The sequence below is a fragment of the Vicugna pacos genome, chromosome 8 (genome assembly GCF_048564905.1).
Source record: "Vicugna pacos chromosome 8, VicPac4, whole genome shotgun sequence".
NCBI lineage: Eukaryota > Metazoa > Chordata > Mammalia > Artiodactyla > Camelidae > Vicugna > Vicugna pacos.
In genome coordinates this window covers 65,168,625-65,195,147 of record NC_132994.1, presented here as the reverse complement: position 1 = coordinate 65,195,147, position 26,523 = coordinate 65,168,625, and the positions used below count along the sequence as shown (strand labels likewise).

General features: G+C 41.6%; 1 protein-coding gene across 4 annotated transcripts in view; it reads right to left on the bottom strand.

Annotated features, from left to right (window-relative positions):
- Positions 1-5,905: 5,905 nt before the first annotated feature.
- PLEKHG1 (pleckstrin homology and RhoGEF domain containing G1) overlaps positions 5,906-26,523 on the bottom strand; it is a 211,015-nt gene continuing 190,397 nt past the window's right edge. For all 4 annotated transcript variants that reach the window (XM_072966035.1, XM_031679958.2, XM_031679961.2 and 1 more), the window contains 6 exons: positions 23,323-23,356; positions 20,931-21,026; positions 19,747-19,785; positions 18,240-18,262; positions 12,975-14,595; positions 5,906-7,426 (listed from right to left, as the gene is read on the bottom strand). In XM_072966035.1, the coding sequence (XP_072822136.1) occupies positions 6,366-7,426; positions 12,975-14,595; positions 18,240-18,262; positions 19,747-19,785; positions 20,931-21,026; positions 23,323-23,356 (2,874 nt within the window). In that variant the 3' untranslated portion in view covers positions 5,906-6,365. The remainder of the gene's footprint in view (positions 7,427-12,974; positions 14,596-18,239; positions 18,263-19,746; positions 19,786-20,930; positions 21,027-23,322; positions 23,357-26,523) is intronic.

The window sequence follows — 26,523 nt, the reverse complement described above, 5'->3', positions numbered from 1 at the left end:
AGTCAGACACAAGCTTGTGAGTCACAGAGTTTACTGTGCAGAACTGTATAGTAGAACACAGGCATGTTAATGAGAAGCTATAAAGTATGATGGATCGGAGTCTTATGAGGGTTCTAGACCTGGAGAGTCAGGAAAAGCTTCTACCCCATCAACTGGAACTTAGGGCTGATGATGGTGGCCTTTTCTGACCCTTGTGACTTCATTTAACTAAAGCGTGGACTCTATCAATCTTTGCCCCAATTCCGTGCTGAATTCTCTTGCTGAGACACCTTCAGGAATATGCAGACACTGCCCAAGCCCCTTCATGAATGTGTAGATTCCCTTAGCTTAAAACTTCCTTCATTTTAATGTTCAGGAATTCGCTGCGTTGGGAAAGATCCATCGTGTTCTCGTTGCTTGCTGCAAGAAATAAGTCCTTTCTTCTCTTTGTTTTCGTTGTGTCTTTTGTGTCTTTTGGCTCGACACTCACCAATAGGTGAACCCAGCAACAGTATGATTGTACTGAGACACTCTCTGAGGGCTGCCTGCATTGTCATCTCTTCCTGTCTTGTTCCAGGCTATCATTGCGAGGACATTTGTATAGCAAACCTTGGAAGATAGCGCCTCCCTCCAGGGCAGAGGGCAGGTATGTTTGCTGCCCACAGTGTAAAGATAATGCCTCTGTCCCAGGGTCAAAGATTGGGCAAGATTTGCTAGCAACTCTTTAAAATAAAGGATTATTCCCAAATCCAGGAAATCTCAGCTGTGAAACAAACCCACTGTGTGTGTAGTGTGAACCTGGGCTGCTCTGCAGGCCCCTGTGGGCCTGGAAGAACTAGAGGAAGTCATTGCAAATGTCAAGTTCATGCTACCTCTTGTGCTGGGAGCGATCATGGGCTCTGAAATGGAGGCAGGCTAACTTAGCTTGCAAGCTATGTAAAATATCAGACCCTGCACGGTTCTTCACAATAATTTTGGGGCTGAACGTTGAGAACCAGGCAGGTTTTCTCCTGGTTGCGGTCGAGCATTTCAGGCTAATCTTTACCACTGAAATAACTGGGAGTCTTTACAACTGATACCTTTGCTATTGTTACTTCTCTTGCCTGTAACAGTTTGTTCTTCTATTTCCTTGAGATCATTGATTCCTGACAACCATTCAAGGGCAAGCACGTGGCCAGGCTTAGATCCCAAAATGGCTTAGGCCAAAAATGGCTTCTCTTATGTCAAGAAAGCCATGCCTGGTTCTCTTTCTCTGGGGACCTGCTACCCTATCTGCTTACACCACCACCTTTCAGGATGATTTTACCTTTAAATTCCATCCTCAGATCTCAGAGTCACCTCAACAGAATCCAGAGCTAAACAGGCCAGATCTATTTTTTTTTTAAAGAAGGTGAAAATTTGGAATTTTATGTTAAATCTTTTAAAAGTTGTGTAAGCCCGATTCAGACTCTGGGCCACCTGTTTACAGCCTCTGATTCATCTTGTCTGTACAAGGAATCTGCTTACCCACTGTGGTCTTGTGACGGCTGTAGGAGGGCTACGTGGAGAGCCATACATTACCCTGCAAACAATAGAATATCTCGGGGCTTGTGTTTGCCTAATAGAGCAGATGATTTTGCTTACTATCAAGCCCTGTTCTTTTACATTTGAGCTGAATAAACATGGTTTTAGGACTAATGAAGTGGAAATGCTTGCTTCTCTTCCTTTCCTGTTGTGTGATGATGCATTGTGGGCAAGCCGCCTGTCAGGAAAATCAAGATTGGTTGTTTATCAGAGATACACAAAGGGGACTCTGCCCATGGGCTTGCCCACCGTTGTAAAGTTGGCAAGTTTGCCTGTTGGCACCAAAAAAATCTTGGCATTCTGGGCCCCTCCCCTGTACCTCAGCTGGCTTCACCCCCACAGCTGCACAGAGCTGGGCTGCGTGCTCCGTGCTCTCCTCATATTCTCAAAGCCAGTGATTGGGGAAGACACTTGGTCTAAATGGAATTTCAGAGAAGAGTGTGATAATCTGACTCTCATATGACCATGTAGATTCCTAGCTTAAAAAGTTACTTGAGAAAAAAATTTTTGAAGAAGGAAAAAGGAAAAAAACCCAAAAAACAAACAAACAAACAAAAAAACCCCATCAAACCAAACCAAAACAAAAACCAAAAAGAAAAATAGGGGAAAAGTTACTGGAAATCTCACTCCCAGTACATTTCTCTGGAATTCTATCAGCCAAGAGATGGAAAAGGGGCACAGTCTCTTTCCTGCCCTACTGACTGGGGGCTCTAAAAATAGTTGGTGACACTGGGTTTCTGAGGGTGTGTGCTGTGAATTTTAAAAGGCAGCTCAGTTGCTTTGCTCTTGCTTACCACGCTTATGTCTCTGCTTTGAGTGTGTGTTTTTCAGACGTGGTGCTGAAACAAGTTTTGGACCCTATCTGCTCAATCATTCAGTATTTACGGGACACCTGCTCATTGTCAGGCACTGTGCGAAGCTGGTAAAAAACATTCCCATCTCAAGGGGCCAAAGGAGACACGTGCTAAATGTTAACATATTCTTCCAAGAAGAAACTTTTGACTTCCTGTATAAGTTTTCAAATATGCTAGAAACCAAACATCCCAAATTTTATTAATTTACAGTTAAAGGGATTGTGCAATGATATATTGCATTTATTAACCTTCTTAATGCAACATAATTCCACATCATCTTGGTGTTCCAAGCCCTCCACTACCTGCAAGGAAAGCAAAATGTGAGAAGCCAAAAGTGAGAGAATGCTAACATCTTCATTTTTAAAAAAACAAAAAACACTGAAAAAGCATGCATAACCCTTGCAAATCCCTTTCTGGCTGATAGGATTCAATGTGGTTCCATTGTCTGGATAGAGGAAGTTATGTAAAGAGGATGTGGGAGATCTCGAAGTAATAACATTTGCCCTTCAAGATAGAAATTAAAAAACAAATTTACATCAAAAGACAACTTAATAGTCAAATGTTAATTGAAGAGTCATGTTTAATAACTGTATTAAACCTGCTGATTTTTAAGATTTCTTTTTCTTCCCCCTAAGGATTTAATTTATGTATGGAATTTACACAAGGCATAGATTTTCTACTGTTATTTGCTTCCAGATTTTTAAAATTTATTATTATTATTTTTCTTTAATGGAGGTACTGGGGATTGAACCCAGGACCTCAGGGCATGCTAAGCACACACTCTACCACTGAATTATACCCACCCCTCTGTTATTTGCTTCTAAATTGAACTTTTATGACTTCTGGAAAACTCCATCTATTTTCAGCCTCAAGGTTGGGCAGTAAGATAAGTCTGATGGATCCTCAGGGTGAGGTTTAGAAACTCTCCAGTCTAACACTTTGAAGAAAAATTTAAAAGCCATTTTCCCCTGTGTGAGGAAAGCTAAGGTGCAATATAATTTCATAATAATAGGGTAGGGCATTATACTTATATTTGGAAATAGAATTGCTGTAGAAATTGTTTATAATTGTCTATTGATATTAGCATGATTTGTTCCCTGTAAAAATTTTTTAATGAAATTCAGAACATGAAAAAAGTCTTAATTTGTGCCTCCAAACTTTTACATTAATTATTGATTTAATAATGAAATAGTTAAAAGGATGCCTTCTGTTATTATGAAGTGAAAAAATTAAAAAAAAAGATAATCTACTATCTCTTAGTAGATTGAGCTAATTTAGCCACCTATCAAAAAAACAAATACCATCCCAGGCTAAAGTCAATATTTCCAAAGTAATCCAAAGATATAGAAAATGGTCTATCTCGGGCCACTAAAACATAGTATATAATCATTACCCTGAACCATTTTCTTCATGGCTCAAAAGGCAAAGTATTATAACTAAATATAGTTCAGACAAAATTGTGACCTTTCTAGAATAAACACATTCACACTGTAATTTACTTTGTACTTTACAAACTTTATTAAATAATGAGCATTACTAACTTTCATTATCTTATATACAGTATTTAAACTATGTTTTCCTAGATGCATTTTTTTTTTTTGCACAAAGAATAGAGTAGGTGAAAAGTGAACTTATAAAAAAAATTGGACCTTCAGTACAGAGACCTAATAAGAACTTGACACACACTTAAGTACATACAACTCTTTCCTCCCAATTATGTACATCCCTACCCCACCTCCAAAAGAAGCGATTTTAAACAAAAGCCCTTAACTGATAACTTTGAGGAAAAATACAGACTTGATTAAATATACACACACACAGCTCTCAAAATCTGCATCCTGGCTGACAGAGGGATCTATAGAACTACAGATTTGTCCTAGAACCTAAAGACGATCATACAGACAGTAAGACAGCAGCCTTCGTGCAAGGTGGTGTATTCGTATAAGTGACATCAAAACCGTGCAACAGGACATTGGTGTGCAGAATGGGTCATATCTGAGAGTAAGACATCACAGTAATATGGATAATACAGAATTTGGGTCTTACAAACTAAAAAGCAGAAGTGGGACACTGCATTCCTGGGACAAGAAGAGCCAGGTAACTTGGTTTTGTAACACAAATACCTCTCATGGGGCTGAAGATGTCTTCTTTGTTACAGCGCTTCTCTTTTCTGATACTGCTTAATTTTGAAAACTCATATCGTGTTTAAAGAAAGGCAGTGTAAGAAGGAATGTTTCCAGAACAATGCTCGTCAATATGGACTTTGTTTTATAAGCTATGAGAAGGAAGAACAGTATAGAGAAGGAAGAAACTTGGGCCATTTTTTTGTTATTTAAAAAGGAAAACGAATGCCTTAGGTACCTGTGCATAAAATAAGGATCACATTTTATGCTTTTCAGTTAAGAAAAAGAGGCCTAGCACCTAAACAGAGAAAAGGAATTCTGGTAGGATGTCAGTGATTCAGATCAATATCATTGCCTATCTTTAAATGAAAAGCCTAGATTCCCTTTCCCTGCACATATTATCATATCTTTAAAAATGAAAACTGAGGCAGGGGAGTGGGGTGCACAGAATGTAAAATGGCTTAAAATGAGAATGCAAAGGCCGCTGTTGGAGAAAACATTCTTGTTGCATTGACCGGGGTCTTCAATAAAATAGAGTATTTTTATAAAGTGGCAATTCATTTGCCTTCATTTTTCTCTTTAGTGTCTTTAATTTTGCATTTTACTCACAAGGTCTTGCTTTTATTTTTCTATTTCCTTCCATAAAGAGTTGTATAATATCACAATGAACTGCTATTTTAAAGACCATAATTACAACATAAAAGATATAATTAGTCAGAACTTAGTTACCAAAGATCCTGCTCTTGTATATGCCCCCAAACAAGGGAAAAGGGCTTTTAGATTAGCAAATAAACTTCATTGCAGTCATTGAAATTATCAAGGCTGAGATCAGGTCATCTGGCTGAGTACAAAATTCATGAAAGGACATCTGAAACATTGCCCTGGAAAGGGTAGCTTTAAAGCGCTTTGTTTTTTATTTTAGCATATGGTTTACTTCATGTTGATTAGTGACAGGCACAAAAAGCAGTGAAGAGTTAGATACACCCCCTGCCACCGCCCCACCCCTGCAACTGAAACATGAGGAGATGAAATCAAATTGTACCCGGATGCCAACCCATCTTTTCCAATAAGTCAATTTGCATTTTCTTGCACTTGGTTGTAAACCAATAAGGGAAGCATTCATCTAACTCCAGGAATCATCAAATAAATGAGCAGCACATTGTCCAGGCCTTGTCTAGGAATACAGGTAAGGACTTTTGCTTCTAGAAAACTGATCCTGCTACATTTTAATTTCCAACAGTCACACAATTTCTGCATTATAATGAAATGATGCAGGGATACTAGCACAGAAACCCCAAAAGGGGCACCTAGAGATTAGAGATCCCTTGCTTAAAGTTATTCTAGGGTCTTGTCACAAACTTAACAAAATGCCAGACGTAAGCATAATCCTTTAAACAGCTTTAGTTTTATTTCTTTTTAAAAAAAACATGAAAAGGCCTCCTTGCTGCCTTTGAGTCCTAGGATAAAACTACTTGTGGCTTCTGGACCAAGAAGAGAAGATTATTGCATTTCTTAAAGTCTGGGCACCAGTTGTTGCGATATAGGAAAAAATACCATGGCCATCATGTTAGAAAAAAAAAAACAAACCCAAATTTTCAAGTAAGATTAACTTACATGAAATATGAAGACAATTAGCATCAGAAAACACAGTGGTCTATGTGGACTTTGCTACAGTACAATCCTGGCTGGATAGCCAGCTGTTTCAAAAAGTTGTGCTGTTAAAAGTATATTTTACACCTCTGGTTATTACAAAATTGTTTTCATCTGGTACATACAAAACACCTCTCAGTATCTGTAATTTGTGAGCACAATGCGAAGTTAATTCAGGCAGCTACTGTTAAGAACCTTAGGCAAAGCTGCTTGAGCTAAGACACTGGAATTTTTCCCTTAGAGACTGGACAATATTTTGCTGATTGGGGGATGGCCCTTTCCAGAGATAGTCATTCAGTTTGTCAGAATCGTTGTATGATGTCAGATACGGTGAAATTCCAAGTTTGCCGCTTACTGGCTTTTTTGGAGTGTATGGACTATTCAAAGAGTAAGAGGTGTTGCTCCAGACATTATCAGAAAAGTCACCGTCCATAATCTTTCGGTCAGATTTCCTTCTGCGATTGTGAACGAGGTCTAATTCTGACTCATCTTCTTCTGATTTTATCTCCACATAGTCATCTTCATCTCCTTCGGTCTCTTTGAAATTGGAAAAATAGTTCTGTGTAGCTATTTGGGCACTTAAAGGTAAACTTCTATTTACTACCAGAACTTTCTGTGAGTCCTGGAGTGTGAGATCTGAGTGTTTTTCAGTGCCCTGTTGACATGAGTCAGCAATCCCTGGCAGCAAATCCTGGTGACTCTCCCACCTTGAATTTTTGTGTAAAGACAGTGGCTGCTGCTTTCCCATTTCACTGGGGTAGTTGATGGAGTCCGTGGACTTGTTTATCAAGATTGAGGAAGATGACTGAGACCTGTTATAAGGTTGAGATTTAGCACTGATTCCTTTCCGACCCAGAGAGTTGTAAAGATGACCCTGACAAGAGTTCTCTTTGTTTGGCTGACTGACTATCACGCTGTGTCTCTGCATGGAGCCCAGCAGAGGGTCGGAGGTTTGGAGAGAAGGCACAGAGCAAGCTGTGGACAATTGTCTTGGGGTACTTTTTGTGTTGATCTGTAAAGTGGGATATTTTGACTGCAAGTCTTGCTCTGGCCGGGGACAGAAATCTGCTAACTCTCCATTACTATAGGTTGAATGCAAAAGCCAGTCCTCGCCACCATGTTGGGTGTGGGGAGGTGCTGCAGAGCTGAGGCTGGGAGATTCTTGAGGGGTGGCCCAGCCATCTTTCTGAGTCTTAAAGGGCGTCTCTCTGAATACGATCTGGTCATATAGTTGGGAATACTCAGCAATCCTGGCTCCTGGAAGGCAAATATGAAAACAATAAATACACACAGGATCATTCCTACATGCGAAGATTAAAAAAAAAATTAGAACGTTCTAACAACTGTTTTAAAAATGTAAACAGTCGACAGGACTTTTAAGTTTGAGGATGAGTAATCATCAAATACTAAGCAACACAAACTAATAAAATAATCCACAGTTTAATAAAAAATAAAAATACCACCTAAAACTTCATTTAATTTGATCTAATTCTGGATTATTTTATTTTAGCAGCAGGTCTGCAAGGATTCTCTATGTGTCATGAAAATTTCTAGTGTTCTTTATAGGCATGACATAGTGTCAGTGCTAAAAACAGGCATCATAAAAATAAGAAAGTCAGCATTTAAACTCTGGTCAATGAAAAATAATTCAAGTAGTCATTAAAAGAAGCATAACCACAATCCACCCTGCCATGGCTGCCCCTGCCTCCTCCCCAGTCTTGATTGCTCTTGGACAGCTACTCCCAGGAAAGTCTGCTCCCAGAGGCTGTCCCTGCACTTCTAGCTTCCAGGCAGCCCTCCATTGCCACTGTCTTAATGGCTGCAGGAGATCCTCCCTTCCAGTACTTCAGAACCACATGTATTGGCTGAGCCCCATCTCCCTTCCCATCACTGAGAAGCTGGGCACTGAAGCCTATGCTTTCAAGACATTAAGAATGAACCATCCTGTGCATATAATTGATAATCTAATGCTCTCTAGTGTAGGCTGCAGAACAGGATTTTACACCATTATCTCCACAACAGCTAATGCTGCTTTGAATTAAACTCTAAAGCCATTATCCTCTCTGCTCCACTTCCGAGTACAGATGTTTCTAAAGACATGAATGGAACCATGATATAAGTAAGGAATTCTCTTGGGCCAGGAATGATTTAAAAGGGAGAGCCCAGAGATGTCAATGTCACAAGCTGTCTGCTTCCGCTCCCCCAGCTCCCAATCCAGGAGCCCACATGACCGCTCCATGAATCCTATAAATTGCTCCAACCACATCTCTACAGTCTCTACAAAGGGAAGCTGCCCCACATATAATGACCAGTAAGTGACATTACATTTTCTTCCTCTTTAAACTATTTATATTTCTAGTAACCTGCAGTTAGTAAATTATTCCTTGAATTTAAACTAAACATGTAGTTGGGTTTCTGCCATTTCTTTCAAGTTTGTCTTCACTGAGGACAGAAATCAACCTGCTGTCTTTCTGTGTGCCTCTTAATTGCAACCCCCTCAGATCGCTTGAGGCTTAGTCCCCAGAATCAGAATACATGGTGTGTTTAACTTCTCATTATAGATTATACTTCATTCAAGATCCTTCAGGCTTTCAAGTCTAACTTCCTTGGAAGGACAGCGATGATTAGTTTAGAACTTCTAGTGACAAAACTTGAGCTATTACTCCTTAGATGGCAGAGTGAAGACTCCAGCACCAATTAAGATTTGGCAACCCCTTAAGAGACTGGACCCCAAGGCGCCTGTGTTAGCCATCCTGACATTGATAATGTTTTGTTAACTATGAAGCCTAGCCAGTGTTAGCTGGCCCTTAGACTTGTCCTTGGCTAGCAGTCCCACACGGAAGTCAAGACGGTTCTGCCCGAGCCACTCTCCTCTACACTGTGGCTCTGAGCCTGATCCCACAGCTGAATCAGGAAGGCTCTGAACTTTCAGAAGTTTCCAAGAAAATGACAATTTGGGGGAAAGCAGTGAGAGCTAATTTAAAAACTTCAGTTAAACTATTCCAGCACCAAAATTTAACTATAAAGTCTTGTAAGAACAATTAGCTCTTGACTTTAGAACATGGTGGCCCAGATAATCTAAAAACCATGTATTATCCAAAATATGCATATTATTTCTTATGCTTTTTTTCTTCTTTATCACACTTCTTCCTTTTCTTAAGCAAATCCTATTTACCTCTCAAGACCCTCCATAGACCCTGTCACCTCTATGAATCCTTTTCTAAGTGATTTCTCTTCTCTGACATCTTATACACTTAGTGACCACCATAATACTTAGCTATTGGTTATACATGCGTGCACATACATGCACGCACGTATGCAATCTTGTGTTGCTCATTGTTTTATACAAGCTGGGTTATTTTTCCACCTAGTTCATGAGCCTTTAATCTTGAAGAACAATCCCCATAGAAAACCACGCACAGTTCTAGACAGAAATTCAAGAGCTACATAATTACTTAGATAATTTTTGGACTGCCTCCTTTTATTCTAAACGTAGTGTTAAAAATAAATGCACTTTCCCGAGGACTATCCCACTGAGAGTGGAAAGGCAGCCTAGAATTCCGGCATAGCAGGAAAAGGAAAAGCAGGAAGACAGCCTTGGATAAAATGGTATACAGACATACATTATGTATTATAGACAACTCACAGGGCACAGGCTGTCTTTGGAAAATAAAAAGTTGACCATATATAATTTTGGAATAGAAAGTATCTCACAAATACACAATACACAGTGCCTATCTACGTTTTGGGGCTTTTTCTGGTCTCAGTTTGACCTTCTAAGAGCGTCTATAACTTGCGTGATGCCAGTGTGAACGAGATACAAGCTTCCAGAGCAATGGCTACCATTAAATAGATTCCCTTAGCCAGACGTACAGGAACTAGCCAGCCCAAGACACCACCTCTAGCCTAAAAAGCTTAGTCACATCAGTCAACCGGATCAACGTTCCCCTCATCCTTAGTTCTGGCACTAATCGTCTTTATAGAAGATGGACATTATTATGCGACGACCCTGGGGCTATCTCTGGTTTATTTCTCTTTTGTAAGTTTAAAAGGTAGACTTATAATTCCGGATAAAAAATCTGAAATGATCCTTGCTGAGAGAGTATGAAATATACTGTTTTCAAGACAGGATTAAAATCAATGTTTTTGGTGTTCCTTGAGATGCAGAGCAAAGCATAAAATAAAAAGTTAATTTGCCTTCCCTACTTTACACGAGGAGGAAAATTCCTCAAGCCTACATGGAGTTTTCTCCCATGTAAAACATCACACCCATCAAAAAGGGAACCCAAAGGCTTCCATGGCCTCAAAGGCTATCAGAAGGGAGGCCTGGCGGAACAAGATGGCCAGCATGCTACAACAGGCTCAAAAAGGTGGGAAGGACTGGACCTGGTTGGGTGATTTATAGGCGGAAGTCTGACCCGGGGCCTGTAGACCCCGGCTAGAGAGTTCAATAAAGGTGCTGGAGAGTTTCAGCAGGTGAATAGGGTGCTCCTCCTTCCGCACAACACCGAGAGCAAGCTCCTGGCAAAGCGGCAAGGCCCATACGGAGAAGTCTGGAGAATCGGTCCGTTCGATTACGACGCCCTGTGCCCAGATAAACGAGAGAGAGAAAAGGAGTCATCACGTCAACTGATTGAAAGCCTAGTGGGCACAGGAAGTGGTCTCGATCCACCCAGATGGAAGGCTCCTCGGGTCTGAGAGATGGCAGGCCTGACAGACGTGCTCCTGCCAGACAGCAGGGGGACACGCCCCTCTCGGAAGATGACTTTGGAGAGATCTCCTCTTTGTTGGTGAGAACGTTGCTAGTAGCCCACCGTGTCAGGAAAGGGCCCAGACACAAAGCTGAGAAAAGATCCTACAGGAGCCCAAGAAGACACCAGTAGGCAAAACACAAAGAACAATCCAAAAGCAAAAAAAAAAAAAAAAAAAAAAAAGCAAAAGAAAACCCCAAAGGGAAATCTATTAATACTTAAAATTAAAAGGTGGATAAAAAAGAAGACTATTTGAGGTAGCTGTAAGCCCTAACAATTCAGTATTGAAGATCGTGCTTCTAAGAAGGTTGAGTTTTGCATGTTAATGGATGGTCCTTATTCAAAACAACACGTCTCAGGAGATTGTCACTTTTTAAACAACTGTCTGCTGGCATAATCAATCCATTATCATCAGAAACCTTGGTATTATATTTTCTCTCATTCAGAGGCTCCCTAGCCCAGATTCAGTCAGTGGATGCACTGCCAATACACTACTATCTCTAATGCCATCTGTGCTCCCAAATAGTCTGTCTGCAGCTGGAACTCAGCCACGTTTTCTGTGTGTAACAACAAACCAGCTTAACAACTCGAGCGTTGGAAAATGGACATGAGTTACTTCAGGCATGTTATTGCAAGAAGAAAAATATATGTAACCTCATCTCTCTCACAGTCACATAAAAATCACTTTTAACCTTTATTTAAAAAGAAGAAGTCAAAGAGAGTTTGTAAAAATCCTTCGGGTAGCAATTCCAGGGCTTAAGTTTCCTATGTGTTAAGAAAACTTACTGTATGATTAAACTCCGGAAAAAGAGTCAAGCTTTAGATAATTCTTACATACTTCCAAACTTAAAAAAAAAATTTCCTACATATTCTTGTCATGCAACTTGTGAGTTCACTTAGGACTTGGATAGCCCCTTCTTATTCTCTGGTTTCCACCTAAGAAAGCAATTCCAAAGAGAGGAGGTTAGGAGCATCAAGCTGGCCCGAGGAGCCACGTCGCCATCAAGCTAAGTTAACTAAATGTGCCCTGATACTGAGCCACCTCGTTGTAACTTTCAATCGGAGAACTGTCTTCTCTCATTTGATACTGAGGTGGTCCTTTGTCAGAAGATTCAGGGCGGGGATTCTTAAAACAGGACTGAAAGTCCAGTTTTAAAATTCAGATTCCTGGGCCTAACCCCAGAAATCTCTCTGGGTCTGGAGGTGAAAAATTCCCCAGGCAAGAGCCAGCCAGCACCCACGGATATTTTTCTTTTCATGACAATCCTGTGCTTTATTCACATCTATGCTCTTCCACCAAGATTATGGTTAAGGTTCGTCCTGCAGAAGAACCCTGTGTAGTTTAGCCAGGGAATACACGCTTCTCTAAAAAAGAGAAAAAAGTGAAACTGTGAACATCTCATTCCTTTAACGTTAAGAGTACCGATATCACACCCGTGCCCCTGGTTTAGTTCTGCCCCACAAAGGAGGCTTGACACAAATAATTAAACTTCTTGGAAGCATATATGAGAACACCAAATGAGAGGTATTAAATGCATTATGGCAGCTATTGAAAAAAATCAACTAGTAAATGTAATGTGTGAGAAAACAGCTGAGTTATAGTGTGAACAGCTAAAAAAATGCAAAAAGGACGGATTTTTGTCTGTGTTAGAATTAGTAGGCATTTTTGTTGGGATTCTGGAGTGAAGAGCAATCCTATTCCATGTGTGTCCAAACCTTAAACTCTCACCCAGCTACCCTTCTCTTAACCCACTGATACACAGGGAAAAGCAACAGATGCCACCGGCGAAACAGATTGCTATCATTATATAAACTGCTTCAAACATCACAGCTGGAGTGACGATGTCACAGGCACCACGGAACCCTCCAGAGCCAATCACGCTCCCACAGGTGTGTTCCGGTGGGTGCAGGGAGGGCCCGGACTGCGTGCATCTCAGCGAGTCTATGGTCTCACTGTGAGAATGAACAGCTGGGTGACAGTGTCCTCAGCGCTATGGATGTTTAGAACCTGAATGCGGCTCTCCCCATCCTCGGAAGGAGAAGGAGGGACCTACCGATGGCGGGCCCGCCCTGCTTCTTTTCTTCCAGGATGGCCGCCAGGTCCCTGGGCACCGGCTTCTGGGGCTGGCTGCCAGGTGGCTGCTCCAGCTCTGGGCTTTTGACCTTCAACAGTTGATTTGCCTTCTTGATCTTCTGACTGTACTGCCTGGCCATCAGGAAAACCCTGCTCCTGGTCTTGTCCACGTGGTCCATGCCAGAGTCAGGGTTCTCCAGGTCCGCTGGGGACAGGCTGCTGCCGGCCACTTCATAGGGACTTTCTATGGGAGGCAGGTCGCCGGTCAGTGAGAGCCGGTGGAGGCTCACGCAGGAGCCGTCTTTGGAGGCCGGGGTTCGGCCGAGGGCGCAGGAGGCCAGCCCGGGCTCGTCTTCCGGCCGCGTGAGGAGGGCCCGGCCCGTGGGCAGCGAGAGAGGGGAGCGTGCGCTCAGCTCCGGGGCGCTGGCTGCGAGCGGTCGCTCTTGCACGTCGTCTTTGCTGACGGGAAACGCTGCCAGAAGCCGGTCTCTGGCTTTGACTTCGTTTTTCTTGATGTAATTTTCCAGGTCGTTCCAGATTTCGTCTACTTCTTCAGACAGTTGATCGGAGATGGCCCGATCGGCTCTGGACAAGTTGCAGCCGAAGGAGTTATAGAGCAAACTCAGATAATCGTTATCGGAGGGTCCCGGGGGGTAGGGTGCCTGGTCCTCACTGAACTGGAGGCTGTCCTGGGAAACAGAGGCCCTCAGACTGTCACAGCACCCCAAGTCGGCGTCCAGGCCCAGGAAGGTGCTCCTCTTGGGACGCTTCAGGCTGCTGCACCTGAAGTCCAGGGAGGGCGGGTCCGGGAGCCCTATGGTGTCGTAGATGTTCTCCTCCGCCACCTGGAGATCGCGTGCGCTTTGGTTCAAGGCCTCCCGGCCCGGCAGTGCTCCATCTTTCTGCGGGTGCGGAGGGCTCTTCTCCCGGCCAGCTGGCCTCTTGGAGAAGGCGAGCTCCGGGCTGCTCTTGGGGCGCACAGAGTCCCTGGCGGGTCTGGGGGAAGGGGCTTCGGCTTCTTCCCGTTTGGCAACCATCAGTTTCAAGTCCTCATAACTGATGTTATCATAGACATGGTCTATGTCATCAATAGTCAACTCCATAGAGGACCCGAAGGGGGTCGTCCCGTCCCGCCCCTCTGTTTTCAGGTCATTCTGCAGGTCCCTTTGGGAGCCGTACTGGGAGCCGTCGCTGTCCCTAATTCTCACGTCAGAGGGGCACGTGTTGCTCTCGCCAGCGCTGCTGGCCCGCCGCACGACCCTGTGGCCTGAGCTGGGCGTCTCCGCGGACTCCATCTGTCCCATGTGCCAACTGCAGGGTCGACTCGAAGTGCTGTCTTCACACAGCCGGGCAGAGTTCAGATCTGAAGAGGAGAAGGACGGTACGAACATCTGATAATCGTCTTCATCCTCCTCGTTCTCCTGCGGCGACCGGCGGCCGGGAAACAAGGCTTGCCGGATCTGGTGGTCCGTCCAGATGTTTCTAACGGCCCCACCCCCGCGAAGCACACTGAAAATGGCAGAACTGCTGGGCTGACCATTCCTCTGGGCGGGAGACGCACCTGCTGAAGTCCGCTGGGGAGACCCTTCCTCTCTGGAAACCTGAGGAAGACAGAAACATAGCAGCTGAGCTGCAGCACTACAGACACCTCACTTATGCCCTCTTGTATTTACACGCTGCCTCTCCCACTAGACTGTGAAAGTCTTAAGTGATCAGTAAACATTATTGATTTTATTTTTTTAATTAATTTAGTTGTTTACATTTTGGGGGTGGGGGTGGGGAGGTAATTAGGTTTATTTATTTAGAGGAGGTCCTGGGGATTGAACCCAGGACTTGGCACATGCTAAGCATGCACTCCTCCACTTGAACTATACCCTTCCCCCAACAATGTTGATTCTAACTGAGTTGAAAAGCATGTGAAAATTCTGCAAAAGGGGCAGTAAGGAGGAATTGATATTTACTTAGAAATAGGGTAGGCCACTTGAAGACATTCTCCAAACTTAATGTTCACAATCACTCTATGAATTAGTATGATTGGGCCAGTTTCACAGTAAAGAAATCCAGGCTCATAAAGATTCAGTAACTTGCTCTCTCTCATCAGTGGAAAGGTTAGGATGCAAACCCAGGTTTGACTCCAAATACCTTTCCCCACTGCAGGGAATCAGCGAAATATGGAAGACTCTCAGATACTTCAAGTAATCCCCATGTGTCCTGGGCAAATAATATTATATGAATGAACATAAATAGGTGTCAAGGGCCATGGTATCTGGTTTTTATTTGGAGTTTGACTCTTAGGAGTCCTGTCATGGTTTCTGGTGTAGCAGAAGCCCCTGTAAGTGATCTGACTGCATCTCATCCAAGGGTTTTCCTTAAATCTGCAGACCTGCATGAACCTGATCAACACTGCCTTGGTTTATAGATTCTAGGCAAAGAGCCTTTGTTGAAGGAATTTAATTTAATCCAATATTTAGTTAATGAAAAATCTTACTTTCTTTTAAAATGTATTTAAGGAAGTAATGTTTAGATGCCTGTTAGGAAGTAAAATATGAGTGATATTAACGATTTCTAATCGGAGAAAACAATGGGTCTCATAACTCGGAACCTTTCTTGATGGAGCTTGGCTGTGCAGACAGGCAGTGGACTGCCCTCTAATGCCCACTGTGGGTACTGGGATTAGCTGCAAAGAGTTGAAAGGGTTAAGACAGATTCAAATCAATTAGTACCAGGGACATAGTTTCTGATCAAAACACTATGGTAACCTACTGGAAATATCAAATTAGCAAGAATTTTTCATCAGTAGTCAATGAAACTGGGATACATATTGCCTTGGCCTCCTCTAATAAATAAATAAGTAAACTTAATTACCTCCCGCCACAAATAAAAACAAACAAAAGAAACGTATTACTTTGGAATATCCACCTATCAGTGTTTCTGCCTTCGTGCCTACCTGCCTGTGTATCAGGACAAGAAGAGGAAAGCAGGGAGGGAAAGGATAACATTTTATCCTGAATGTTACTTTTCTATTACAAATTTAAAACTAGAAAAGTCCAATTAGGCACTTAATCTTTTGTTCACCCTTTTCATATAGTAAAACTGGACCATTTGAGGACTAGGAGTAAATGAACACACACACACACAGATATATAACACACACAAGTACGTAAATCATATATGTGGCTTTTCTGCTTTTTTGTTCTTTATTTTTCCTCTTTACCCTTTAATATCTCTCCCTTTTCATCTTACTCAGAATGCACTGGTGTAATGTTTACAAAATATGGGCACCCACTAACTGCATTTTATAAACTAAAACAAGTTCGCATTAGCTAGTGAAATCATGATGCAACACTGTGAAAGTGTAACAATGATTTTTGTGAATAGCCAGAAGTAATACCTTCTTCAAATCTTTCATCCCAGAATAATTTATAGACATTTTAGAAAATTAGGAAAAACAGAATTGTTCATAACAAAGTATATTTTTAAGGTAACTACACTTGAAGTTAGCAGGACGTTGGAAGCTGAAATTTTATATCAAATAAATCGTCAGGAGAACCTGAAGCAACTCTCAGATTAAGAAATAATCAGTGTATGGAATGGACACAACACAGAAACATACAGTGTAGATTTCTCATTTTCACCAGAGGTATGATGAACATTTTCCCCGTTTTTCCCACATTCTCAGCATTATGGCTATTTAATAATAATACGATAACAGGTATAATTTATGGAGCACTTGCTTTGTGCCAAATACTGTACTAAGCACTTTAAAAACACATCACATTTAATCTATATAACAACTCTGTAAATTAGGGAACTAAGTCTCAGTAAGGTTTAACAACTTGCTTACAGTCCTACAGCTTATAAATGGCAGAAATGGATTTGAATCCATGTCTTAATCCAATTTATATATGAGCTAAATCTCTCTCCTTTGCTCACTCCCTCTGTGTCTCTCTCTTTAAACATCTAGACATACACATACACACACGGCCTTGGAATGTATATTCTGGGAGAAATGTTAATCTCCTTAACTCTTTAGTCTCTCCCTGAATTTAGTATACATTCCTATTGCTAGAAGATGGGATTTGATCACTAAGAAAAAAGTTCATTGATGTTTTCTTTCTTTCTTGTCTTCGGATTTTATAAAGTTATCCTTCTATGGAGACTTGGCTTTCTCACTATTCTGGGAAGTTTCTGAGAAGCTCTTGAGATTGCATCTCAAGGACTGATAGAGTGATTTCCCACCTGTGACTGAGTGGGGCTTGCTCCGTGGTCTTAGTTTGGCTACCTTACACAGGACACCTATCCAGTGTTTGTTCATGACAACAATGTAATTACAAAAAAAAAAAAATCAAAATCTCATGCCATACCCCAGGACAGTGAACCAATTATGTTAGTAAGTTTCAAAAGCTCATATACTACCTGAAAAAAATCCACATGCCCTAATTTTAAGATAATCACTTAAAGATAAGTTTATGTTGATTTTTAAACATTTAGACATCTTAAATGAAAGATACATTATCTATTAACAGGGCCAATTTGACCCTGTGCCAAGGAGTGATGCAAGTGGAATTGTGGGGAGAGATTTCACAGCCATATCGTTACAGAACATGAAGCAAGAAGCCATGATCAGTTCTCTAAGACTTGTTAATTAAGCCATCTGATGAAAACCATATTGGACGTGGTTTACTCAGGCCAGGATATAACGTCTGTTGTTCATGGCTAATACACTTGAATATACATCTTCCAATAGAACACACCGTTTTTATTCCTCCTCTTCTAACCTTCTATTGGACAAAGAAAATCAAGACTAGGTAAAGTTTCATTATACCACAAACAGTCACACCTCTTATACCAGCAGCAGGACCATATTCTTAGAAGGATCTTTGTGACTGAAGACTGATGCTTTGAGAAGGGAGCAAATACTCAGGATGCCAGAGCCTCGGTCTTACATGTGCAGAGGCTCAGTGCAACATGGGGTGGATGAGACTGGCCCTATAGATGTTACATCTTAAGGTAACCTTATAGCTTCTGAGATGAGAGAGGTGGGGACAGAAGGATGAAGAAATCATTGCCTTAATTCTGAGAGATGAAGCTGGGGGCTGTGGTGTTGGTGGAGAGTTGATAAGGACCAGCCCTAACTTAAAACTATTCCAACATGTAAAGTAATTATTTACACTTGGAAGAGGAAAGGGTATGTAAAAGGAACCTAAAGTAAACATTTCAAAATAGGCAATTTAATAGTACTTACCTTTTGGATGTCTTGTGCTGTTTCTGAAAAATAAGAGTTTTTTATTTTTTATCTTTGAGAATTATAAATGTAACTCATCCATAGGTTAGTACTCACTTTATAGGACTTTAAAAATTGTTATTAAGAATTGAAGCCCAAGAGGCTCCTGGGCCCTTTAGAGCTGATTTTCAGAAAATGCTTCTCAGTTATCTGAGTTGCATTTCCTGTACTGTATGTAAAACACACTTACATACATCTGAGTGTTAAGTATCTTCCTTAATCCTTGAGAGCAATGGACCAATTCATATTAATAAGTTTCAAAAGCTTCCCCCTCAAAACATATATTGCCTGAAAAAAAAATCCACATGCCCCAAGCCATGAAAATCACTTACACATAAGATTGTGCTTTTGTTAATTTTTAAACATTTTATTGGTGTTAACTGAAAGATAACAGCATTTATCAGCAGGGTCACCTTGGTGCTGTGCTCAGAAACAGTGCAAAGGCAATTGTGAGAGATTTACTAGCCACATCCTCAGAGATACCCTCACAATACCTTGATCTCATCCTGAAACATTGTTTTAATTACAGAAGCATACAAAGTAAATAGCAATAGAATCCTCTCCACAAATTCCACCTCGCAGAGGTAACCACATTTAACAGTTTGATGTTCATCTTTCTAGGTCTCATACCCACTGCCCCTATCCCACCATAATGCACAGGTTTTTTTTGTTTTTAAAGTAAAGATGCAATATGGAACACTGCATTTTATGCTAAATATATGTGAACACGCTTGTCAGTAGACAGATATGTACTTCATTGCTTTTTTATAGCTGCATAATATTCCAAACAGTATTCCAGGATTTACTACAACTTTTTAAACTATTTCCCACTAGATGGGCATTTTATGTGATGTTGTTACAAACGCTGCAAAGAACACATGTACTCATGGATCTGTCCACACCCTTCTATATAGGAAGGGTACATTGTGAAATTTATACAAGTGAAGTTTGAAATTTTTGGTCTGAGGGCAAATGGGCATTTTAAATTTAATTGGGCGTTACCAAATTTTGCTCCATAAAGGTTGCAGAAACTTATACTCCAATAGTTTGAGTGCCTGTTTGTCTTTTTTTTTGGCCATGCCCACGACTTTTTTTCCTCCTCTATCTCATTGAAATATGAGATTTTTCTGATTGCTAATACGGGTGGCCACTTATAAATTTTATTGGCAGTTGGTGTTTCTCCTGTGAAAGAAGATTATATGCTCTGCCTTTCAAAAAAGAGTCGTCTGCCTTTTCTTTCTGGTGCATGGGATGTCTTAGATCAACATCAACAGGCATTAATCTTTTTATGCCTGTTGTCTATATGGCAAACATTTTATGCCATTCAGCTTTACATTTTATAATGGGGCACTATTTGTTACAGAAGATAATCAATTCTGTCGATCTGGGGGTTTATTTTTTGGTGTGTATGGCCTGACTTAGTGGATGTCAACAAGAATGAAAAAAGAAAAGCTACTGTAGGACTTACCGCTGGTCTTCAAAACTTTGTGTGATCTTGAGGAAGGTTCTGGGAGAAAACATAAGGTCAGCATCATTTGCAAAACCAGATCAAGTTTTTTTTAATAAGTGAATTATTAGCTTATGGACAAATGAGCTCTAGCAATTTTCTATCAAATTCACCTAAATCCTCATTGCTTAGAGATTCTTGACAGCAAGATGTTCACTCCATCAAAACTGCCAATTTCATTTGCCACATTGAACCAGAATTTTCTTTTCAAAACGCAGATATTTCATTGCTTAAAATCCTTCCACAGCCTGCAGGATCAAGTTCGAACCCTCTGCGTGGCCTCCTTGGTTTTCCATGAGGCCGCTGTCTGCACCTCCAACCACATTTTCCATTTGACTTGCCCACCTCCACCGCCAGCCCACCGTGCAACCAGGCCTGACAACTGGCAATAGCTGCCTGGCCTAAGGTCCACTGGCTCAAGTCTCAGGGCCTCTGCATGTGCTATTCCCACCCCATCTGCCTCCTTGGCCCCCTGACTCCATCCAGGGTACTGGTCCTCTGTCTGTGAGGCCTTCTCTCTCCTTCCTAGAGGGTTAACCTCTCTCCTTTGTCTCTCCACTATTCCTTCCATTTAACCTCCATCATAGCTTCATGGGATGAACTGGTATTTGTTTAACTTTTTTTTGACTCTCCCATTAGACTACAAACCTCTTGCAAGCAGGAATCAAGTGTATTATTCTTATATTCCCAATTCTTAGCATAGTGCCAGAAATTAGGCAGGTACTCAATAGATATTGATTTAAATGAAAAAAAAAATCTGAGAGCTAAGGGAACGCGACATGAAGTCTAGTTTAGCAAACGTGTCAAAACTTTAGGTTTGAATAATCTTTTGTATGTAGCAATTACAGGATACAATTTTGCACTAGCGATAGTAAATAAAATTTAAGTGCCGGCATGCTAATGGTAAAATGCTCTACAAAGCAAAATTAGCTGATGGATATGCTTTATATTCACTGGAAAATAGAGTCAAGTAGAAAGAGTTTTAGAACAAAAGCTTGAGAGTCCCACCTTGAGGCAGCCTCAAATGTATTCAAACTGGCAGTGTGCCAAAAACCAGAAAGAAAACACTTTTTTGTCAGACTGAAAGGGACTTTCATCGCGAGTGCCCCATAATGATTTAATGTGGATTACAACATCCTATTTACCGGATTTTCTTCTCAGCCGATATGGAGCAGAATTGTCTTTAGAGCCACAAAATGCTTTCGACTCTCCCTCAGGACTGTAACAGAAGCCTGGATAGTCTGTAAAGAGAACCACATGCGTCTATAAGAATGAAGCGTTCAGTGACTTCTCGGGAGATGGCTGTAACTTGCTTTGGATACTGTGGGACTTCTGGGACTTGCAGGATTTACAGGACTTCCACATGAAGCTGCCCCTTCACCCCTCTGCCTCTAGGTACATACATGCACGCTCGCCTTTTTCACTCTTGGGCAGAAAGGGCTACAACCATTGGCTTTACTCTTCCTAGAAAGTTAGTGAAAATGCGTGAGGTGTGATAACTTCCTGTTCCTACTCAGAATCATCTGCAACTCTATGACCCACGGAGGTCAAACAATACATGAAAATGAAAATCCCTGCAGCTGAACTTGCTACCAAGGCCCCGGTAGACTGCAGTGATGGGCTCCTTGACAGAGGCTCCGTCAAGGTGAAACCTTCTGGAGAATTCCATCTAGATAGGAATTTGGGGAGGCGTCTGTGCCCGGCGTGGTGGTGGAGGGTCTCAGGCCTCCCTGCCCCCGTGCAAACTGTCCTCTAGCGCAGCGACTCTTCGTATCTTCTAGACATTGCTCCTTTGAATATTTGATACAGGGTGTAGGTTCTCATCCCAGAAAAGGGATTTTCATTTTATTTCAGTTTATATCTATCTAAGGGTGCCCAGACTTTGGATTAAGAAAATCTGGTCTAATCCTAAAAAGTTTTGCAGCATATTCAATGACCACCTTGCACCCTGAAGCCTGAGGTTACACAATTTATGATGCAGCTGGAAATGGGTGTTCTTCAAATTGGGGTTAAAGCTCTTCAAGGATGTCTGAAGTTCGAGAAAGTTCCAAGGCTTGGAAAGACCAATATACACTTCTCCAATGTTAGAGGCAAAATTATATAAATGAAGTCATTTGGTCCAACAGACTGGCCTACTGTGCTCACAGCCAGCCAAGCCCAGTCAGGGGAGGACAAGTAAGGATATTTTCCTAGGCTGGGCTGCTCTGGCCTAAGCCTGGCCTGGAAGGGAGGCATGTGGCACCGATTAGTGGCTTGACACCATTCTGTGCTCTCACAGAATCTTAATGGTGGCCAAGAGCTAGCCCAGAGCCTGGGAATAAGTGAAGGATCTCGTTGAATGTAGCTGGTCACGTGGAACAGCTGACCTCTCCGAACGCCCATCTTCCTCCATGTTTTTCCTCCTAATTCTCACTTGCCCATCCATGACCTTGCCTTCTCTTCACAGTGCCCATATATATATCATGTGTGTGCATATATATATATGTGTATATATATATATATATTTATAATGTAAATAAGCTACAAGGATATACTGTATAGCACAGGGGGTACAGACAATATTTTATAACTATAAATGGACTATATAATCTTTAAAAATTCTGAATCACTATATTGTACACCTGGAACTTCTATAATACTGAAATCAACTATATCTCAATAAAAAAAAATCTTAGAGAAGTTTCCACTGGGTAAGCTAAGGGGATTCAGAGAACACAGGGCAGTGAGCCCCAGTCCAGCTCTCTGGTGAGGATCACCTTGCATCATTTCTCAGGATTTGATGGACATGAAATGGGGCATCTCGGTGACAGTGGTGGTGCTTGTTTTTCTAGGTCAGTAAAGTTTCATTTTTTAAATCTTATCCTGAGTGGATAAGAGAATCTGCGCTTCACTTGGGGAAAAATTTCTCAGAAGTTTGTTACTTAGAAAGTTTTAAGTAAAAGTTTCTGCCAAACCTGGCTGTAAGTCTTTAAAACTGTTGCTTCTCTTTTTATTCTGTTTAATCTGGAAGGTAACAAGGGTGTGATAAGTGCTTTGAACAAGGCCTGATTTTACAGGAAAGGCCTCACTTATAAGGTAAGCCCAGACATATAATCACACATGTGGGACAGTTGTAATTTTAAAATGTGTGCCACTTCTGGAAAACTGGCACCTACCTAGTTAGCATGATTCTTGCAGATAATCAACACAGATTTCCCACTAATGGGGTGAGGTGGGAAATGCACTGTGGGACCTTCATTGGTGGTGGTGATGGAGGTGGGGAAAGCGTTGACCCTGGAAGCACGTCTTACAGTGTGAGTTGATGCAGACACGTGGGGAGCCACCAGGTGGCGCACAGATGGACCAGGTGAAATCAATGTAGAAATAAACCCATGGGTTAGGCAGAGGCTATACCGTCTGCTGGCTCTACTTGTTAAAACAGTGACTCGAGGGCTGCTACTTTCTTACAACTGACATTTTTTAGAAACTTGAAGATAGAAAATGGGATAGATACAAGCGGACCACGAAATTTCAAATTGTGTAGAAAACAAAACTTACGAATGGCATCCATTTCAAGTATTGCTTGCTTGGCCTGGAAGAAAGAAGGTGCAGCTATAATTGCAGGGGCCTTTTTTTGTTTCTTCTTTAAACTACCAATCCTAATACAGGTCTTTTCCCACCTGAATGAGTGGTATTTGAAAAGCTTAAAAAAAAAAAAAAGCTCACTTCTTTTAGGCACTAACACATAATTTGAGGGATTCAAACAGATGAGCTCCCTCATGTGGGTGGTGGGTGTGGTGCAATTGGTGCCCCAGAGCTAAGCTCACAGCCCCCACTTGAAAAGAAAGGAAGGAGGGAGGGGAAATGAGATAAGCGGATGGAGGGATGAAGAGGAGGAGGAGGAGGGCGAGAGGAAGAGGGAGAGGAGGGGAAAATGAGAGCGAGAGAGAAACTTTCACTAAAGGTTCCAAAACCTGGCTGAGCAGTTTATCATAAAGTCTAGATTTCTGCTACTGGACCCTAGTGACTGAATCCAATCCTGGTCTATGGAACCAAAGGCTCAAGGATAGCACCTCACGTCTACACCACCAACCCTCTCCATATCACTGGGGCATTAAAACTCTTTTGAGTTGCATGCATAATAGCAGCCGGAAGTTTCCTCTGTTGCCCTTCTTCCAAGTACTGTGCAAGTATCAGCTGACTCCCAGCTGCCTGCAGCACTCCTGCACCCACCATCACTTCTGAACGAGCTGCGGTGTGGGGGAGGGGCCCTGGAGGACAGGGTTTGTGATTCCAGCTCTAGCATCAACTAGCGGGTGCTCTCACGTTTCTGCCTGTGTTTCCTCAACTTTCAGATGGTAAGATAGGACTGACCTTTCAAGGTTGCTACCGGGACCAAATGGCAGGTACTCAGCCCGAGTTAGTTTCCAGATGTACTCCCGCAGGGCATTGGCCCTGATAACCTTGAGTCTTGCTTCCTCTACATACATACTTCTCCTCATCTCAACCCCAACCTTCTGAAGTTTGTTGCTTTGAGGCTTCTTTTTGTTGTGATTATTACCATATGTTATCAAAGGTTAAGGGACTATAAGAAAATAAGTTAACGGCTGTAACAGGAATCATTTCGCCTGAGGATTCAAAGAAGATTAAAACTAGGTAGCCTTTCTTGCCTGTTTAGTGTCATTTTCATTTTTCAAGAGTAGTGTAACCGAACCTACAAACATTCTGCTGAAAATAACTTTAAAAATAATTTTACTAATACTTTGTCACAATATGTAATACCACAGTAAAAACATCCAGGCTAAGTGGCAATCATATTTAGTTAAAAAACAAACAAACAAGGGGGGAGGGTATAGCTCAGTGGTAGAATGCATGCCTAGTATGCAGGAGGTCCTGGGTTCAATCCCCAGCACTTCCATTAAGAAAATAAATAAATAAACCTAATTACCTATCCCCTCCCCCCCAAAAAAGCCTTGATGAAGTCACCTTAATTCTGAGAAAACAAATGCTTAGATTTTTATAACACGGATATTTTTATCATATACTCCAAGTCTGAGATTACTAGCTGAAATTAATTTCAAACACAAATGTTAGCTCAATGTTGAGAAGTGCATCTACAGAACCATGTGAATACATAAAATGCAAGTCTCTACCTCTATCTTACTCCCAATTAATCTGGACAAAAGTTAGTTTATACGCCATGTGTATGAATGGACCATCTGGCTAGTTTCCAGGAAGCTTTTTGATATCTATAAACTTGACTTCAAGAACTCAGGTTTTTGTTTTTGTTTTTGTTTTTGTTTTTGTTTTTGTTTTCTATCTTGACGTTTAATTTCAGAAAAGTACTATTCCTACATCTTCCACTAGGAGTCAGCCAGGGACCATCACTGGATTAAAGGAAGTGAAGGAAGTTAGGAGAAACTATCCTAATGAATTTCCAACATTAGAACAGTGATCCTTTTTTCAACATGTTTGTTCTGATTATGCATTTCTTTTATTTAATGGGAATAAAATATATTTTGAAAGCTTTAAGAAAACAATTTAAGATGTCTTGAGAAAAGAAGTGAAAAGTTTAACTTATTAATGATCCTGCTTAAATAAAATAGAAAATCCTTATAACCTTGTGGTGGATAAAGTACATTCAGTAAGTGTGCTTTCATTTCCCTGGGAACAATGTGATTAAGATGCTCTTTGGAGCCAGGAAGACCTGGGTTTGAATCTGGGCTCGCTCATGTACTAGTTGTACAAACTTGGGCAGTTCACTTACGGTCTCTGAGCCTCTGTTTTTCTTTCTCTAGAATGGGGAGAGTAAGACCTTTCTCATAAGGTGTCTTGCTAAGAGTGAAATGGAAAAATAAAGTACTCAGCACAGTGTATGTTTGCTCAAGAAGTTGTAGCTGAAAACAGATAATGTTTCCATTCTAAAAGGATCAGGAATTTGGACGAAAATGTATAATTCTACTGTGACTATATTATCCATTATAACACATAAAGGGAAAACTGCCTGGAATACACACCCCTGGTGCAGGAGAAAGAGGAAGGTCTGTCGGCTAGTCTCATTTTGTAATGGCTGATAAATGCCTTTCCAAATCCCTGTGGCAGTTTTGCTTTTCCCAGGGACAGGTAGACAACAGGTGGGGCATATCAGAGACACACTGCCCCTGCTCAGCAGGGCATTCCAGGGCGCAAGGCCGGCAAACAAATGACTAACCGTGAAGAAAACGCAATTGCCTCTCTGCCTGGGCTGCCTAACATCTGGGAACAAACATCCTGATGAAATGAGACTCTTGCTGAAGTCAAAGCACACACCTATGTGCAATCATTTCCTGGGCGCAGCATCGTTGCTGACAGCCCCTGGGAACCAGCTTCAAACACTTTTCAAAAAATAGGCAAAGAAATGTACAAACATATGCAAGGAGCAAAATAGACTTTCCTTTCTCAAAAGTCTCAGTTCTCCTTATTTTCCACCCAGTTCTACTCTCATGGTCCTCATCCCATTTCCTGCTCCAAGTCACTCCTCCCTGCCCCAGCATGGACCACTTCCCCATGCACATGGAGAACCCACTCTCCACCTTCACTTCTGTTTCTTGCCACTGTATCTCTGTTCCCTCCTCTTCAGAATGGCAACACATAATCCCGGATGCCCCCAGAGCCTTTTCATCACCCAGAACAGCCCTACCTTTCAGGCGGGACTCCCAAAGTCCCTTCTTCAATTACAGATCTCTTTCTTTCCATCGCTTCACCTTTAACTCTTGCTGA